This window comes from Telopea speciosissima, chromosome 1 (assembly GCF_018873765.1).
Source record: "Telopea speciosissima isolate NSW1024214 ecotype Mountain lineage chromosome 1, Tspe_v1, whole genome shotgun sequence".
NCBI lineage: Eukaryota > Viridiplantae > Streptophyta > Magnoliopsida > Proteales > Proteaceae > Telopea > Telopea speciosissima.
The window spans coordinates 45,226,095-45,245,022 of NC_057916.1; the positions used below are offsets into that span (position 1 = coordinate 45,226,095).

The following is an 18,928-nucleotide window of genomic DNA, read 5'->3' on the forward strand; positions in this document are numbered from 1 at the left end:
CAACCATGAAATACCTGGACCAAGAACTTGGAATAATATACTAAAACCTTAAGGGTATGAAGAGTTTAGGAAAGAAATAGCTTAACTTTATGATATGATTGTCTAGGTCACACAACTAGGGGATTTACCACTACTAACAGAAGAGACACCTAACATTTTATCGCATACAAGTGAGTAGAAATACAGTTATCTCTTTAAGTGTTCTTGAAATGTTGAATTGGATTGTGATGTAAAAGCTGGCATGCCTTATAGTTCGATGTAACGAGAATACCTTGAACTTACTGCACATCAAGTATGAGATCCATGGAATGTGTTAGGGAAAAATTATCATGATGTTCTTATGTATGATTATTACATGAAATGAGACAAAATGGAAAGAAAGAGAAGAAGAAAAGTAAGTACTGAAATGATTAATGTTTATAAGAATTTTTTTTTACATGATAGCGCCATGTGACGAGAGTGAAAGGAATGAAAGAATGTAAATTTAACACCGTGATGTTACCCCTTGCCAGTAGGGGGTTAGGTACTGGCTGAGGGACATAATAAATTCTCTGCGTGGCCTGCAGGAATGCTTATTTCGCCTGGCCAGCGATGGAGAGATTTTACCTCGCCTAGGCAATGATAGAGATGATTTTACCTTGCCTAACCAACGACGGAGATATTTTACCTCCTCTAGCCAACGATGGAGAGATTTTACCTTGCCTAGCCAGCGGAGGAGATGTTTTACCACACTTTTGATTTCTCACAAAGATGATCAGACCAAGAAAAGTTGTTATAATTTGAGATTAAATTATCTGAAATGTTATAATTTGTTTATATTACATGTTTCTTATAATTGTCTATGCATGGTAGGTTTAGTTTCCTGTTTATTGTTGTAACTTCATTTGTACTCATTGAGCTTACAAGCTCACCCCACTTTTTTTTGTGACCATAGCTCTGGCATACTACTTGTCATTATGCCAAAGGGGCTCCTGGCTATAAGGGTTGAGGATAACCATATTGGAAAATTTTGGTAGTTCTTTTGCTAGTATGTATGTTGAGGTTTTTTTGGGTGCACATAATGTAAATTTTTATAAGTGTTGGATGCATTTTGTGTATATAGGGCCCTAGCATGAAAAAAATTTATCCTTTTATGAACTTATAATATTAGGGAAAATTCTAAAAAAAACCCTATAGTTTGAAAAAATTAGGCCCACATCCCTTTAAAAATTACATCCACATTCCCTCTGGAGGGAGGTAGGCCTAATTTTTTAAACTACAAGGTTTTTTTTTTGTAATTTTCCCTCAATATTATGTGTTAAATGCCACCATATGTGACTCGGGCTTCAATTGTTAAGTAGAAATTTTTTTATCTAGTAAATCGCACTTGTGAGGTGGGACCTAGTACCATATATGAGTATGGGACATTTCAGGTGGTATCAGAGCGACATTACGTTCTAGAATAGAAACTAGTGTGTAGTGGCATAGGAAAGAACAAGGAATAAATGAACTCAAGGAAAATGATTATAAATGATAAAAAGATTCACTCATGTGCCATAAATGCCAAAGATGATAGAACTGAACTGAACTGAACTAAACAAAAGTATAAGATCTAAGAACATAAATCATTTGCACACACAAGCATAAGCTATTTGACATTGAGAAGAAATTTTCTTAAAATAAGCATGATTAATATTTAATGAAAGTTTATCCTTAAAAGAATCATTGTACTCAAGGTTTTGCGTATCTCTTTTTGGTTTTACCATGATCATCATGCCACCGCGTACCAAAGGTGGAATTTTTCAATTTAGATCATCTAGGGGTAGAGCAGGCCTATCACATCAACCCCAGGGTACTCCATCTTAGCCGCAGGGTGCCTCATCTCAACTTCAGGGTGCCCCACTTCAGACCCAAGGAGGCCCTAGTGCACCTCCATCTATTATTGGATGGTATCAGAGGGATTTCTCAGGTACCTTAGGAACCGTAGATGGGATTTTGTAGCTAGTAGGCCGAGGTCCCAATAGTGAGACAGCTAGGGCCATGGAGTAGTTTAGAAAGATGAAGCCCCTACTATTTAAGGGGATAGGACCGGACCCATTATAGGCTACAGTGTGGGTCAGAGAGATAAAGAAAACTTTTGCCTTGTAGGAAACTCCAACCTGTTTGATGATGGCTTTAGCTACCTAAAAGTTATAGGATAAGGTGGATCATCGGTGGTAGACCACCAAGCAGATTTCAGAGGGTGGACAAAATCCTTTGACTTGGACTCATTTGTCGAGGCCTTCTACTAGAAGTATTTTTCCATTAGTTTGAGGAAGAGGAAGGCAATAGAATTCCTCCAATTGACAGGTGTCATGAACCCTAGTTGAATATGAGTGGAAATTTGAGTTGTCTAGGTTTGGTACTCACCTAGTGGACACCGACGAGAAGAAGGCTCGTCAGTTTGAGCAAGGCTTCAGGCCACAGATTAGGGGTCTTGTGTCGGCCTTCCGATTGGGTACCTATGTAGAGGTGCTTGAGAGAGCATATGTTGAAACGCAATCGCATAAGATGGCCAAATATGGGATCGAAGAAAGCAACAAGCAAGACAATCGGAAACACAAATAGATTTATGTGGTTTGGTTTCGCGAGAAACCTATGTCCATGGGAAGAGCAGCGACAAACTTTTCACTAAACAAAACGAAGATACAAGTTATTTCGTCTTACCATAGAATGAGATAAAGTGCCTTATATATATGGCTATAAAAAAAAATTTCTCGGGGGCGTAGTCCTCGAACCCCCCAAAGAGATTTGTTCGCTTGCTACGGGTTAGGCCTATTGGCTCAACCCTCCGCATTATGAACTAAATATCAACTTTTTCTCCCTTTGAGTCTCACCCAAAATATGTCAGGTTAGGTCGGATCCGCATCGTACTCGGGTCCTTGGAATACAAGACATACTCAACAGCATAGATCATTGAGGAGAACAATAGTGTTACCCCTAGAGCAGTAGTAGAGATCTTGGGAAGAGGCCCATGTCCAACTAAGGTTTCAGGCAAGGGGGTCAGCAGAAGCAACAAAAGTCCCAGTAGGAGTAGAGGGCCCCACCTAGGTTCCAGAGATGTGGTAGACCTCACTGGGGGGGGGAGTGCTTGGTGGGTATTGATGCTTGTTACAGATGTGGGAGAGGTGATCACATAGCTAGGGGCTGCCCTAGTTTGACAGCACTAGCTAGACCATAGACCCAGACGTAGCAGGGTGGTCAGACCCTTCAGGGCTCCTGGGGACAGCCAGGTCAGCAACATAAACAACATCCATGTCAGGGTCAGCAACATGGACAACATCAAGGTCAGCAGCAGGAACAACGTCAGGGTCAGGAGCCTCCAAGAGTTGATGATAGTCATTGTTAAAGGAAGAATTTCACTACATTCTTCTCCATCAAAGCGTTGTTTGGAGATTGTTTCCTACCTTTATGAGTTCAGTGTCAGGAGCCTCCAAGAGTTGATGATAGTCATTGTTAAAGGAAGAATTTCACTACATTCTTCTCCATCAAAGCATTGTTTGGAGATTGTTTCCTACCTTTATGAGTTCAGTGTTCAGCTGTTGTGAATTGTTTGAGGTGCTTCGTTTGCGGCACTAAATCTGTATTGAGTTATTCTTTTAAATACCCCTATACTGCGTGAGGATCAATCAATTATTCATATCAGATCAGAGATGCGGAAATGTTTCATTTTGATACCAGTTTTTAGAAGAAAGAAATGGAACTGCCTTACTCGAAATCTATTAAATTTGCTATTTTTCTTCTTTATACTGAGGGTAAACCCAGAAAAATACAGAACAACGAAAAACAATTTCATTCCTTCACCGGCTCCAAAGCTGTGAAAAGTTCCTTCTCAGCCTCGGGACCCGTGGCACACTTGAAAAGCAAAATTGCAAGGCTACCGATGCAGAAGTGAATGAAGCAGCCACAGACATGAATCAAGAATGAACCAAAACCTATTCCCACGATGCATTGCCACCCAAGTCCATGAAGCCTGTCGAACTCCTACATGAAATGCGAAATCCAAATCAACAAAAGAAAGGTGTTTTAAGGTTTTGGGGGAGGACTTTTTTAGATCCCTGAGTGTTTAATTGGTAACTCACCTGCTTAATGAAGCGAGCAATCTGGGTGGAATCTGTGATATCAAAGACATCGAGTGCTTTGGCGGCAAGATAGAGTGCTTCATCTTGCATGGTTTGAAGCATGTTAGTGTCGCTAATGACTGCCTTGCCTTCTAATATGGCGAGGGTGTTGCAAGGGATCGTATAAAATGGTCGGGGAAGAGGGGAAGAACAACCTTGTTAGACGAGGGGACGAACGACCTTGTAGACGCAAAAGCTAGCTAGAGAGAGAAGATCATGAATGCGAGCTTTCTTTACTTAGTGGGAGTGAAGTTCGAGATGTACTTGGGGGATTATATTGAGGTGGAAACGTACTGAGTTAGGGGTGGGTGTTGGTGGGCAGCCACGTAAGCCATAGGTTGTGGTTGTTATCAAATAGTTTTCAGATAGGGACGACCCTTGTGAAACCAGCACGAGTGTAGGGTTGCCCGGTCCAGATAATATTTTGCTTTCTCTGTGGTGTATCATTGGAATTGCACCAAGTGTTTGTTGGTTCGAGTCTGGATCCCATCCTCACATGGGTGGATGGACCCACACCCTCAAGAGGGTGTGAGATCTGTCCGCACCCCTTATCCCCCACGTGGGGATGCGATCCAAACTCTCTTGGTCCTGAGGCACTATCCTTTTGTCTCCTGATCTATTCTCTCTATTCTAAGGAAAATTATGGAAAATTATCTCCAATTTTTTGCCCAGTCCAGTTCCCAATGCCTCTAATAAGGGAGGGTAGACCTCACCTGGGGCAGGGGTAAGGTATTCATTGCACCCCCCTATTAGGGGCACTGGGGAATTGGGCCGGCCAAGGAACTAGAGGGAATAATGATCAAAAAAATTATTTCCTCCTGTTCCCTGCTCGGCCCAGTTCCCCAGCCCCTTTAATAAGGGGGTGGACTTTACCCGGGCAGGGGTAGGGTGGTCATTGCAACCCCACCCCCCCTACAATGGTTAAGATAGGTAGATAGAAAAGGGTAGGTGAATGTTAATTTACCAAAAAAAATTTAAAGGGAGGTGAATGTTAGCTGTTGTTTCAAACAAAAAAAAATGTTAGTTGTTGCTATCTATTTCATCTTTTCTTAAAATTATGGGAGAAGAACGCTAATTGGGTGCGTGAGTTGAGCTGCCCTGCGCTTAGACACAGCGGCAGACAAAATGACCACCACATCCCTATCTAAAGGCAGAATTTCTTGGGGGCACGACAGTCCTTTTGTGCATCCCTATGTATGGGCACTTAGACAACGCACCTATCACCCAGTTAGCATTCTCTTTCCCTTAAATATAGCTGAAAACTTTGGTTTGATTGGTAACTCAGGATTTTGTAAAACCACTTGAATACGCATGCACACAGACCTCATGATCCCTAGTTTACTCTTCAAGCCTTAATAAACTTTTCCTTGTTGTTCTAGAAAGAAAATTATAGATCTTCATAATATATATGATTAATCTGCTTATAGAAGGTATACACGAACGAGATATGGATTGTATACCAATGGAAACACCATTCAATCTCATAAACAAAGGGGGGGGTTCAATCGTTACCTGAAGCTTCACAGATGCAAAGCCTCCATCTGATCTTAGTCTTTTTGCTATGAGTCCTTCTCACACGTATAGCTTTGCATTTCCTTGTAAAAGCACCTCCACACCAGTAGGATTTTCTCAAAGCCCCTATTCTTTTTACTCAATCACTGTGAGAAAGAGAGAAAGCGAGTTGTAGTCCGAGTAGGCGTCCATGAATGTCAACATGTTGTGGCCAGTGGTTGCATCTATCAGCTGGTCGTTCCTTGATAGGGGGTACATGTCCTTCAGGTAGGCTTTGTTGAGGTCGATTAGTCAATGCAAATTCTCCATTTGTCATTCGCCTTTGGGACCATAACAATATTGGCGAACCACTCCGGATAGGAAATCACTCAAATGAACCTTGCTTCGAGTAGCTTGTCACCTCTGGTTTGATCTTCACCTGCCTCTTTGGAGTGAAGTTTCTACTTCTTTGCTAAACAGGCTTTCTTGTCGGGTCGACACTCAACTTGTTTTCAATGATACTTCAGGGTATCCCAAGCATGCCCAAATCCGAATAGGCAAATACATCTGAGTTCACCTGTAAGAAGTTAATCATCTCGTCACGCCGTGTATCTTGTAGGTGAGACCCAATTTGGACCTATCTTCTATCATCCCCATCCTGGATATTGACTAGGGTGAGGTCCTTTATGGATTGACTTTGGGTGGCTCCTGATTTGCCTTTGGCCCAGAGGATGGTCGCATAGCAATTGCAGGATATCTACTGATTCCCTTTGCAATCACCAACAAGGTTCTAAAACTTGGGTTTCGACCAGCCAAAAACTGAGTTTGTCTTGGTTTCGATCATATCTCGGTCGAAACTTGGGATTTTCTGCAGGCCAACTCGAACCTTGGTTTCGAGATCCAAAAGTTGTTTTTTTGCCCTGATTCTTGTTGTGCTGCCTATTTTTTACATTTTAAAACGAATTCATGCATTACTTTCACATAGAGAACACTAAAATATTACTTGTGATTTTTATCCAAGTTTGATACTGTATATTGTTCTTGGACATGGTATCGAATAAGGTTTGATCAGAACATAACTCCATCAATATAAATGAGATTTAAGCAATCTTGGATTTGTTAGAAAGTTTTGTTTTGATAGCTTTCCAGCAGTCCCAGATTGCTTAAATCTAATTTAGATTGAAGAAGTTATGTATCGGTCAAACTTAATTTGGTGTACGCGAATGCTGTCGATCAAAATCGCTCTGAATGAAAATATTTTTTTGGACATCAAAACAAATGAATATTTTACAGCACTTTTGGTTTTTAGCAACGTTTTATCATTTTAAGATTTATGGAATTTTTAGATTTGAGAAAAACCCCAGTATTAGAAAGTTGAAAATTGCACCTACCGTAAAAAATCCAGTTTTGTTCTTGAACTGGGGGGTTGACCTTTTTTCCTTTTGAAATTTGATTTTTTAACTATTTTTATTGGATTCAAATAAGGGGTATTTGCTTATTTATGAATAATATCTTAAGTAAATGAAATACAAATACAAAACCATTTACTTAAATGATATTAGACAGAACTAAGTGTCTATCCTGGTTTCTGGCAGTTTCTGGTATAATATCTGTCTGTCCTAGTTTTGAGTAAAGTTTCCCCTAGTTTCGATGGGCATATGTGTTGAAACCACCGAAATATGGTCGAAACCATTGAAACCCGCGAAACCCAATCGAATCCAGGGATTTTATAAAATCCCCCTTCAACTAGTCTCGAAAACCTGCGAAACTAAGTTAACTCGGTGGTTTCAACAGGTTTCGATCGAGTTTTTCTTCCATGCTCACCGAGTCCTTCGCTTGTCGGGAACTTCATCTTTAAGTGGGGGCATGGACACAACTACTTTCAACGCGTTAAGCCCCACTCAGCTTAGTATAGCATTGTAGACTGAAGGGATATCTACTATTAAGAAGGTGATCACCACGGTTGTCTATTGATCCCCATTCCCACGATTAGAAGCAGCTCGATCGATCCCTTAACTTTGATTATCACCCCAGTGAACCCTTATAGGGGATGATAGTCCACTTTCTACAATCTTTCTCTGCTTAGCTTCATTTTGTAGTAAGCCTCCAATAAGAGGATGTCTACTGAGTTGTTGTTGTCGATGAGGATCCGCTTTACTTCAAAGTTCATGACCCTCATTATTACTACCAGGGTCTCATCATGCGGAGACTGAACCCCATCTAGGTCCTCGTTAAAGAACATGATTGTTTGACCTATTGTTGACTTCAAGGTCGGAATTTTGGTCAAATTGATCCTCCCAGCATATGCTTTTGCTTTCAGCGTTGAGTTCAAACTCTCCTCGATAGCTGGCCCTCCGTATATGGTTGAAATAACCCCGGCAGGGGCGTTGCTCTCTTTGCGGTCAGTCGATCTGGCTCGACCTTGATCATTTATGTATCTCCTGTTATGTTCTCCTTCTTTGCAACCGCTGCATTGATCGTCTCCTCGATTTTCCCAGCCATCACGGTCATTTAGACTGTCCAAGTCTCTTCGGTCGTGCACGTACCAATCGAAATAGCCTCTTTGGATGAGGCTCTCAATTTCTTTCTTGAGGTATTGACACTCGTTGGTGTCATGCCCAGTACCATCATGGAACTGGAAGATTTTATCTCAATTCCATCTTTTGGGATGGTTGCCCAGCTTCGAGGGCCATTTGATGAACTTCTCATTCTGAATCTGCATCAGAATCATAGACCGAGGATAATTGAGAGGAGTGTAACGCTCGAATTGCTTTGGTGGGATTTTACTGTGGCATCGGTCTGACTGTCGACTCTCATCCGGATTGGATTTCTGCTAAGTTGCTGGGAGGCTTTCTGCAGAGGTCCCAATTGAGTTCCTTGTCATTGATTCCAGCAAGGAGCGCGGTGTACTCAACCAATGGGTCTAGGTTGTCGATCTCTAGCTTCACTTGGTTGAAGCACGTCAGATAGTCTCTAAGTGACCCATCGATTCTATGCTTCACGGTAGTCAATCTAATAGGGGTCTTCTTATAGCTTCGAAAACTCATGAAGGTCGTGACAAATGTAGTGTTGAGCTGCCATATTGCCTTGATCGACTTTGGCTCGAGTCAGGTGAACTAGGTTCTTGCTTCCTTCCTCAAAGTGGTAGGAAAGGCACGGCACATGATCGTATTAAAAGCTCCTCAAAATTCCATTAGGGAGTTAAACCCTTCTAATGTTGTACACGGTCTTTGATATCGTCATAGTATTCAAATTTTGGTAGTTTGAACTCCTTCAGGAATGGGACATTCATATTTTCATCAAAGAGTGTCGTTTTTTCGGAGAAGACAATTTCTCGGACCCAGCTTGTCTTTGCATCACTTTCTAGAACTGTTCATGGAGTTCCTTTACCTTCCTGTTGGGGTCTTCCCTTCCTGACTCCTTTTTACAGGGGTCTTCGGGCTTGTGTTTGGAGTGTGCATCATTTTCCTCCTCAACCTGCATCCGACGGCCATCTCCTGTATAGTTGTGTGGGTTACGTCCCGAGTCGGTCGACCCAGGACTGATGTGCTTGCTTTCATTGTTCTGTGGGGCAGGAGGTGTCGGTCGATTCGGGTTCACCTATGATTGGATTCGTGCATTCTACTTGAGAGCATATGTCAGTTCACAGAACTATTGTTGTAAGGTAAGGAACTACGCTTGGGTGACCGAGGCCAGCAGGTTAGGGTGTTGTTCATCCTAGATGACCTGCTCATGTTGTTTGTCTACCCATCCAGATCCATAACTTTGGGACGTACCCGCACGGATGGAGCCGCGAGACGCGGGTGAACAAATTTGTTGGATTCGGTACACTTGGGTATGAGCGTGGAGTGTGTTAGCTTGGCTCAACACGATCTTTGTCCTTGTGTCCTTGATTGACATACATTTGCGGTTGGTGGATTTCTTGTTTTACTCTCTCTCTCTCTCTCTCTCTCTCCCTCCCTCCGGGCCCTATGGTGGATGCCCATTTGTTGCTGCTAAAAAGTCTCCTGGTAACGTGGACATCCTACAAGGCAGAAAAGACACCAAAGAGACCCGGAGTGGACTCGGAGAGGGGACTCTCCAATGCCTAAGTCAGCCTAGCGCATAGATAAAGTCATGTAAAAGGAGGTACAAAGAGAGCAGTAATAATCAATGAGTTGTCAGATCCCCATATTTGGATCCATCTGTTGCTATTTATAACTGGAGCAGTTATCGAGGTGGTTGGAATCTTCAGACATCGTGTCCTCTGGTACGTGGCAGAGTTGAGACGACTTGTTTCCTGGTTTAGGAAACGTGCTCCTTAGTTGGTGGATGGCATATTCCGTACCTAAGCCATGATTTGGCAGTTTACTCTAACCGCCACCTGATCGTGCGTTGAGGTGCTTCCTTGGCCTACAAGGAAATCATGGGTCATCAACTACTTCCATGTGTCACACTTTCCAACTGTTGACTTGTGTAGTGGGGCCACGCCACGTGTTCTATGTCTATTAACAGGTTATTTTTGGGTACATCATATATATATATATATATAAAGGCTGATATGATTAATAGGTTTTTTTTATTATGGTCAACTCGACTCTTTAGTAGGCTACTCCGATTGGGGGGAAAAATTTTGTGCTACTTGAGTTGCAGGAACTTTCATGCTACTACGGTTCACAACCAAAGAAATAGAACAATTCACTTCCCCTTTGATTGCGAGCTCGGGTAGTAGCAAAATTTCATCCCTATTGGGGAGCAAAAAAGCCTCTTAGTTAAGTAGGGAGCCATAAGTGATTATAGTATTAGAAATGAATAGATATTTTGAGTAAGAGCACATCAAATGTTCAATCCGAAAAACACTTTCATAGAATGCTTACTAGAGGGACTATGGCCATTTAGGCCACAAAAGTTTGAGGCAATAACAGGTCTATGATGCCCTTAGATGTTCTAAGCCGCACGCGCACTACACTAATGTATTCAATGAGTCTATAGCCTTGGTCGACAGGCTCGGGTAATCTTTGAAAATTTCATCGTGATGGGGATAGATCATTGCAATTGTTGGTCTTCAACGAGGAATTCCTAGTAAACGCGAGTCATCAGCTTACGTCTCTGTCCTTTGTACACACTGCCCAAAAAAAAAAAATGCTTACTTGAATTGATGCATTAGAATCTCTTGTGGTGGTAGGGGAACAAGGAGTTAAGGACCATGCTTGTGATTTGATATTGGATGTTGGAGGAACTACCACCAATCAAAACCTACTCATATTTAATAATAAAAAAACCTAACTCATATTACATATGATCTTCTTGATATATCAATGTATGAAAAGTCACATCAAGTTTGAGAATACTTCATCTTTGATTCCCTTTTTTTTTTTTTTTTTCTTTATAAATGGGATTGAGGTTCAAGAAGCACTATAGGTCCTCAAGGATTGAATGATTTGCAGCAAAAATTGCAATCTGGGAACCTTACCTGCTTGCCTACTGGGGAACAGAAAAAATATTAAAAAAAAGAAAAGAAAAGAAAATATCCTCCCTTCAAGCAATCCTTTTGCTTTTCTCGGGAATTCATTTGTTCGAGGACTCCTCAATTATCATATAAAGCTATGCTCTCTTTCATGGTTTCATTATGAGTAGAAAAACATGAAATGCTGTTACTGAACCTACTCTCTTCAAAGCTAAGGTTTTATGTATCTGTTCTTCATCAATCTTAGACATCCCTACTTCCCTACTTCAAAGCTAATAAACCTCTCCCTTCCTAACATTAATTCTCTTTTGAGATAATTAAATCGTCTGGATCAGCAGATCAATAATGACAGATGGTCATGAATGATACAACAAATTGGTGGTGTCATCAATAGGACAAAGGGAGTCTTACAGAAAGCTGTATAATCTGACAGCGTGAGAATCAAGAACCGTTAAAAAGGTCCATTTCACTGTGGTAGCCAATAAAGGGACAAACTAAGTAAGTTACTCAAATTGTTCAGAGTTGTTTGGAACTAAATGGATCACTGATGATGGATCCTTTGAGTTCTAAAGAATTCTAGCAAGATGAGGTGCCTCTTATAACACATAAGATTAGCTTATATGCATGTGTTGTAGAGGAAAAATGGTCATAACTAGTGCATAAGGCTCCCACGTTTAGCAGGGCCAGGAGAGAGTCAAATGTACACAATCTTACCCTTGTTGCCAATGCAAAGAGGCTATTTCTAGGACTTGAACCCATGACCAAGTGTTCAGCAAGTGAGCACTCGACCAACGCGCCAAACAGTTGACAATATTCATTAACCCTTGATTATGAACAAATAATTAACAAAGTCACTTCGGATATTTTCTACAGATCATGGTCATTACGAAGATATTACATAAAATAACAGTCAAAGATGTGGGTCGGATGAACAAACCTGCAAACACGAGAATAAACGCTAGAGGGTAATCGAAAGTGATTCCGGTCGGATCCTTTGATACCTAAATTAGTTTTTAGGCAATCAGTCAAAAAGAGAGGAATCAGGGATCAATGACTCCAAGAAGAATGGCAGAGCTTGTTGCGTCAAGAAATCGGCTGGAGCGAGCTCTGCTTGCAAAAGGAAGATTAGCAGAGAGTACCGGGCATCGCCGGTGATCTCACTCCGATGCTTAAGTTAGATCTCAGAGCAACAGTCAATTCAGAGAGAATTCAGATACATCAATTTAGCGTTACCTCCCTTACTTAAGGTGGTTGAGAGATAGAATCGTGCCCAAATAGGTAAGCTAGAATCTCGAAGTGGAGTGAGACCATTTCGGAGTAAATCGTGGGATAATGTTTATCACCACTTCCCACGCACCTGATTAGGCGCGACATGCGCGAGAATCTCAGGCCATGTTGGCCCTAGGTATGCTTGCATCGTTTATGCAAGGTATGGAGGTTGTTCCTCCTGTACTTGGTTGTGGCCAGGCTATGATCGTTTATAAGCGAGCGCATTGAGCCCCTAACGGTGTGAGCTGGGGTGCGACCTGGCGCCCAGCTCTGCATGTTGCTCACATCTTGGTCCTTCCCACGAATCGGGGGGCCCGCTGGCTCGCGCTTGGCCAGACACGACCTCTGCCCTGGATTCGCGACCTCAGCAACCTCACTGACCTCACTGGCTCGTTCTTGTCGTGCCTGGTCCTTTATCCCATCACGAGTCCCCCACTCCCCTGGACGTTGGCGTTCTGGGGAGTTAAATCAATTCAAATTCCTTGGCGCCTATTCTCGCACGCATAGGCCTGACACATTGATGGCTGGGCGTGCCTTGACGTTCCAGAAGCCGTAAAGGTGCCTCGATCCGAACTCTCGCCATTTCGGCTTTATGACGCTTGACGTTCCTTACTCGAATGGCCACGTGTCCATAGGCATTATGAGGCCTGGGCTAAGCCTACCATTGCTCAATCCCTATTGCGCTAAGCTACCCATTATGGTTCGGCCATGTGGCCTATGCCTTTATTACATCTCGGGCAGATCCAACGTTGGCAGATCTTGGCCCTACGATGGACTTGCCTTCTGACCGTTGGATTTGGGGACCCCTCTTCTACCCTTCGCCTATAAATTGGGCCTTCGCTCCCCCTGCAACTCTTTATTGAAACTTGGCGAATTTGAGTTTCTTGCTCTTTGCATTCTCTTGTTGCTGCTTCTTGCCATTGCACTTTGCTCCGGTGACTGACATTTCCTTCGATAACTCTCAAGCTTCTTCACTCAAACTCTATCCTACGAGCTCGTGTTGCGTATTCTGCTCGAGCCGTATTTTTCTTCACACAACTTCTGCTATTTTGCTGTCAATAAGCTTCTTCAATCATGTCTTCTTCATCTCAAGTGGAGCCCAATAAGGTCTCCGACGAGGTTATTGGTATGAGTGGGGGCTCTGATCCCGAGGTGAGTTCTGAGAGGACCCAAGAGGAGCGATTTACACTCTTTGGGTCCAAGAAGTTTGCTGCCTAGGCTGGCCATTTGGCCCAAGCCTCTTTGGCCCAGTTCAGTGGGGGCACACGAACCCTGATCGAAGGCCTAGTGGAGCGCACCGCTGAAGGTGGCGGTGCTCAGGATGAGGAGGAAGAAGTCTTGGTGAGGCCCACAAGTGTGGCCGCTTTTGAGAGCACTATGGCCGAGCACTCATTGGCTGCCCTTAGGGTCCAGTACCGGTTTCCCCCGGAGGTGGAGACATGGGTACCCACTAGAGCAGAGAGAGAGAACACCCCACGGCCTGGCACCGTGTGTCTGTACGAGGTCGCGTTCCAGTGCCACCTCCGCTTCCCTGTCCATCAGTTCGTGTTGGACGTGCTTCGCCACTATACCATTGCCCCAAGTCAACTGGTGGCAAATTCCTGGAAGTAGCTCTTTGGCTTCTACCTATTCTTCGCTCAGCTCGGCCGTAAGGCCTCATGGGCACTTTTTGTTTATTTTTTCCAATTGATGAAGACCACCGATGAGTGGTTCTATGTGGCCCTGCGTGGTACAAAGGAGCCACATAAGTCGATGGAGTTTGTAAGCCACATGCCACAGTCTGTGAACAAGTGGAAGGATCGTTTCTTTTTTACGCGCATTCGTGGCGACCCCTTCAAGGCTAAGTGGGAAGTGGGTGCGGCTGAAGTCGGTAAACAAAGTCCCCATGCTGAGCTCATACGACCAGCGGTCTCTCAATCTGTGCACGCAGGGTGCGGCCTTCAATGTGCATGATCTGACAGATGAGGCTTTGCTGGTCTAGCATGGACTGAGCTCAGTACGGGGTGAGTTCCTTCTCTTGTAATCTTGTTTGTCTTTTTACTATATGACCGCAAACTATTTCTGACTTGCTTCTACTTTCTTTTCAGTGGACTACGAGCCAGACTTGGACGAGTTCCGCGAAGAAGCAGAGGAGGAGAGACAGAGAGTCTTGGAAAGAAGTCTAAGAGGCAAACCCATTCCAATATAGGCATCATCCTTGGGGCTCAGCGGCAGCCACTCAAGAGAAAGCGGCGTCCTCCTCCAAGGGCAAAGAGAAGGTGGATAAGGGCAAGGACAAGGTGGAGAAAACCACCAAGTCCCTGCCACCAAAAATCCCCAAGAAGAGGGCTCGCGATGAGGTGGTGGACCTTAAAGCGCCCTCAAAGAAGGCAGCGCTGGGCAAGAAGGCCCCAGAGGAACTGGCAAGGGCGAGAAGGCCTGCCCCCTCTAAAGGGGAAAAAGCGTCTCAGCTTCCAATGGGACGTCTTCGAGGGCGAGTCATCCTTCGACTTCCCTTAGGTGGCCAAGGAGCTAATGGACCATGGCCCCCCCCAGGACGTGGCTGCCGTTCACGCCCAATCAGACAAAGAGTTGGCAGACTCGTTTGCGCTGGACTTCGCCCGAGTAAGCCTCGAACTTGGCTCCCTTGTTTCTTTTTCCTGATAGGACATTTGTTGACATTGTACTATCTTCTCAGGTCACTTGAGGGGCGACCGAGCTTTGCCGCAGGGTGGAGAGCCTGGCCATGGCCTTCTAGGAGGAAAAGAAGAAAAGGAAGGTCATGGAGGAGCAGGTTCTCAACACCACGACCAGGATCTCCACCCTGGAGATAGGGGCCAAAGACAATGAGGAGATAGTTAAATCTTTTACTGATCGCGTGGGGGAGCTAGAGAAATAGCTGGGGCAGGAGAAGAGGGAGCACGAGCTAGAGAAGAGAAGGACCATGTCTATCCAGCAGGATTTGCTTAATCTCCAAGTGCGTTAGCCCAATCTGATCGAGGAGGTTGTTCAGAAAGCCCTGGAGGCCTTCAAGGTTTTGAAAGAGCTAAGGGATTATGTGAAGGAGCAGGCCCGTAAGGGTTATAGGGGTGGCGTGAATGACACCGTTAAATATGTCCTCAAGGGGACCCCGGGCTACGATTTCTCGGGTTTCAAGTACTACGTCCCCCCTGTGCCTGCGACTCCTGAAGTGTCTGCTTCTCCCGCGCCTAAGAACCAAGCTACCGAGGGCGATCCCCCTGCTCCAGTTGATCCTCCTGCCCCCACCGTGGTTCCAGCCAATGTGACCACTTCCGGAGATCCTCCTCCTCCTCCTGCTGACTCATCTTCGGCTGCGGTGGCCTCTGCCAAAGATCCTCCCCCAGCATAAAATTGAAGAAGTTGTAGCTCTTTTCTTTTTTTCCTCTTGTACTACCACTTTTTTTTTTTTTGGATGTAATGTAAATAGCATCTCTGTCAATGAAAGCAATTTTTTCTCTAAGTGTTGCTGCTCGTTCTTTTTAATCAGCTTTGAGCATGTTCTTTCTTTCGTCTTTATTCAAGCTGCGATCTTGCTACCTTTAGTGTATCATCGTTTGGTGCCATCCCAAAAGGTTGGACTTTCGTGCTAACCTTTAGAGGTCAATCTTTCATGCAGACCTTAGAGGCCAGTCTTTCGTGCTGACCTTAGAGGTCAGTCTTTAGTGCTGACCTTTGAGGTCAGTCTTTGGTGCTAGCACAACGAGCTAGTCTTTAGGAGTGACCATTTCAGGTCAACGCAAAACTGTAAGCCAAACTGTAGACAAAATTGTGACCGCAAACTGATATTTTATTAATTCACGGACAATTTTTACAACGACCTCATTGGTAAAAAATTTTCAAATTCTCTGAGTTCCACGATCTCGGTATCTTGTTGCCCCCCGTGGTTTTCAAGAGATAAATGGCTGGCCTGATCTGTTTGGAGACCGCATATGGTCCTTCCCAGTTGGAGTCCAACTTACCTTGGTGCTGAGGTTGGGAGACGCTCACCTTGGGCAATACCAAGTCTCTAGCTTTGAACATTCTCTACTTGACTTTAGAATTGTAATAACGAGCCGTTCTTTGCTGGTAGGCTACATTCCTCATCAGCGCGTCCTCTCTAACTTCATCAAGAAAGTCTAAGTTGGCCCTTAGCCCATCTTGGTATGTTCTCTCGTTGAAGTTGAGGCTTCTAAGCAAGCCCGCTAATACTTCAATCGGGGACAGGGCCTCTATCCCGTAAGCCATCCAGAATGGGCTTTCCCCTGTGGGCGTTCAAACTATGGTTTTGTACGACCATAAGAAGCTGGGGAGCTCATCCACCCACCTTGCTTTTGCCTCGGTTAACCTTCTTTTTATCTCCACCAATAAGGTGCGGTTAGTGAGCTCTGCTTGACCATTTTCTTGTGGATAAGCTACTGAAGTCGTCCTCAGCTCTATGTCGTACTGGGCACAGAATGCCCTGAACTGTGGGTTATTGAACTGCAACCCATTGTCTGTCACTAGTATCTTTGGTAGCCCGAACCGGTAAATGACCTTGTCTCTGAAGAACTTCTCCATTCGTTGTCGCGTGATCTTTGCTATTGGCTCTGCTTCCACCCACTTGGTGAAGTAATCCACCGCGACAACTAGGTACTTTCTTCCTCCCGAGGCTGGGGTGAAGTTGCCCAGGATGTCCATTCCCCACATAGCGAATGGGATAAGACTAAGTATGGAGGCTAGCTTTGTGGCAGGCTGGCATGGTATGGACGTGAACTTCTGGCACTGATTGCATCTCTTGACATACTGGATTGCTTCCTTCTGCATATTTGGCCAGTAGAACCCTGCCCTTAGCACTTTATAGGCTAGGTGGTGTCCTCCCATGTGACTACCACATATCCCGCGGTGCACCTCGATCAAGGCATTCAAAGCATGGGTAGGGGTTAGGCACTTCAGCAACGGGCCAAAGACTGATCTTTTGTATAGCTCCCCTTCCACTATTGTATATTGAGCTATGCGACCTCGAACCTTATGCGCTTCGATCTTATCTTCGAGCAGGATGTCATCCCTTAGGTAGGCGACGATTGGGTCCATCCAACTGGGCTCTAACTCAATCGGCGCGACCTCTTGGACTAGGTGAGAGGGCTCAGATAGTTGCTTGATGTGTACTGACCCATCCAACTGAGCCAATGCCTCTGTTGACAGTCGTGGGAGTGCGTCTGCCTTCTCGTTCTCATTCCTGGGCACCCTGCTCATCTCGAACGTGTCGAACTAGCTTACTAACTTCTTGGTGACTTCCCGGTAGGCCGCTATGCGATCGTCTTTGGCTTCATAGTGCCCATTGACTTGATTCATGACCAGCTGTGAGTCAGCCCACACTGTCAACCTTTTGACTTGAATGGCTTTAGCTGTTCTCAGGCCTGCTATCAATGCCTCGTATTCTGCTTCATTATTTGATGCTGGAAATTTGCAGCGCAGCGTGAACTGAATTTTGAAGCCTTCTGGGCTCGTCAGTATAAAGCCTACCCCATAAACTTTTGAGTTGCTCGACCCATCTATGAATATGGTCCAGGACGGCTCTGGGGGGTTCTCGGTTTCCATCTGGTCCACTAGGTTGAGAGCGTTCGTGCCTTGAGTACACTCGACCACAAAATCAGCCAAGGCTTGGCCCTTTATCGCCGTCCTTGGCTTGTACTCGATCTAGGTACTCGCTTAACTCTACCGCCCACGTGGTCAGTCTTCTAGACACATCTGGCTTGTGGAGCACTTTCTTCAGTGGTTGATCGGTCATGACCACTATGGGGTAGGCCTGGAAGTACGGTCTCAACTTTCGGGCTGCCTTCACCAGAGCAAACGCGAGCTTCTCGATCTATGGGTAGCGGGTTTTGGCGTCTAGTAGCACGTGGCTAACATAGTACACCGATTTCTACACCCCGTCTTCTTCCCTCACCAGGATCGCGCTCACTACTACAGGTGAGGTGGCTAAGTATAGTAGCAGTTCCTTCTTGGGGATTGGTTGCGTTAGTAGTGGCGGGTTGGCCAAGTATGCCTTCAGATCTTCGAAAGCTTTTTGGCATTCGTTGGTCCACACAAATCCCTTGATATCCTTCAAGTTCTTCAGGGTCTTAAAGAATGGTAGACACTTGTCCCCAGATCGTGACACAAACCGTGCTAGTGCTGCGATCCTTTCGTTCAGCCTCTGGACCTCACGAACTGTCCTAGGTGGGCTCATTTCCTGGATAGCTTTGATTTTGGCTGGGTTGGCCTCGATTCCTGTTTGGGATACCTTGTAGCCCAAGAACTTATCGGAGCTGACTCCAAAGGCGCACTTGGCTGGATTTAGCTTCATTTGATGAGCTCGCAACACCTTAAATGCTTCGTCTAGATCGGCCAGATGGTCTTCAGCATGTATGCTCTTGACTAGCATATCGTCTACATCGACCTCCATGTTTATGCCAATCTGAGCTTTGAATAACTTGTTTACCATCCTCTGGTAGGTCGCTCCCGTATTTTTTAAGCCGAAGGGCATGACCAGATCGCATAAATTTTCTTGGTTCGAGTGGAACGCTATGTATGTCTCATCTCCTTCTCTCATCAGGATTTGATTATACCCTGAATACGCATCCAT

The 18,928-nt window shown here is 44.6% G+C and overlaps 1 protein-coding gene across 1 annotated transcript; it reads right to left on the bottom strand.

Annotated features, from left to right (window-relative positions):
• Positions 1 to 3,772: 3,772 nt before the first annotated feature.
• On the bottom strand, positions 3,773 to 4,293 carry LOC122645918 (dynein light chain 1, cytoplasmic-like). Its single transcript, XM_043839329.1, has 2 exons — positions 4,101 to 4,293; positions 3,773 to 4,002 (listed from the first exon to the last, which is right to left on the bottom strand). Exons 1-2 carry the CDS (start codon positions 4,200 to 4,202, stop codon positions 3,811 to 3,813), a joined length of 294 nt encoding a protein of 97 aa, XP_043695264.1. The 5' UTR covers positions 4,203 to 4,293; the 3' UTR covers positions 3,773 to 3,810.
• Between the last annotated feature and the right edge of the window lie 14,635 nt (positions 4,294 to 18,928).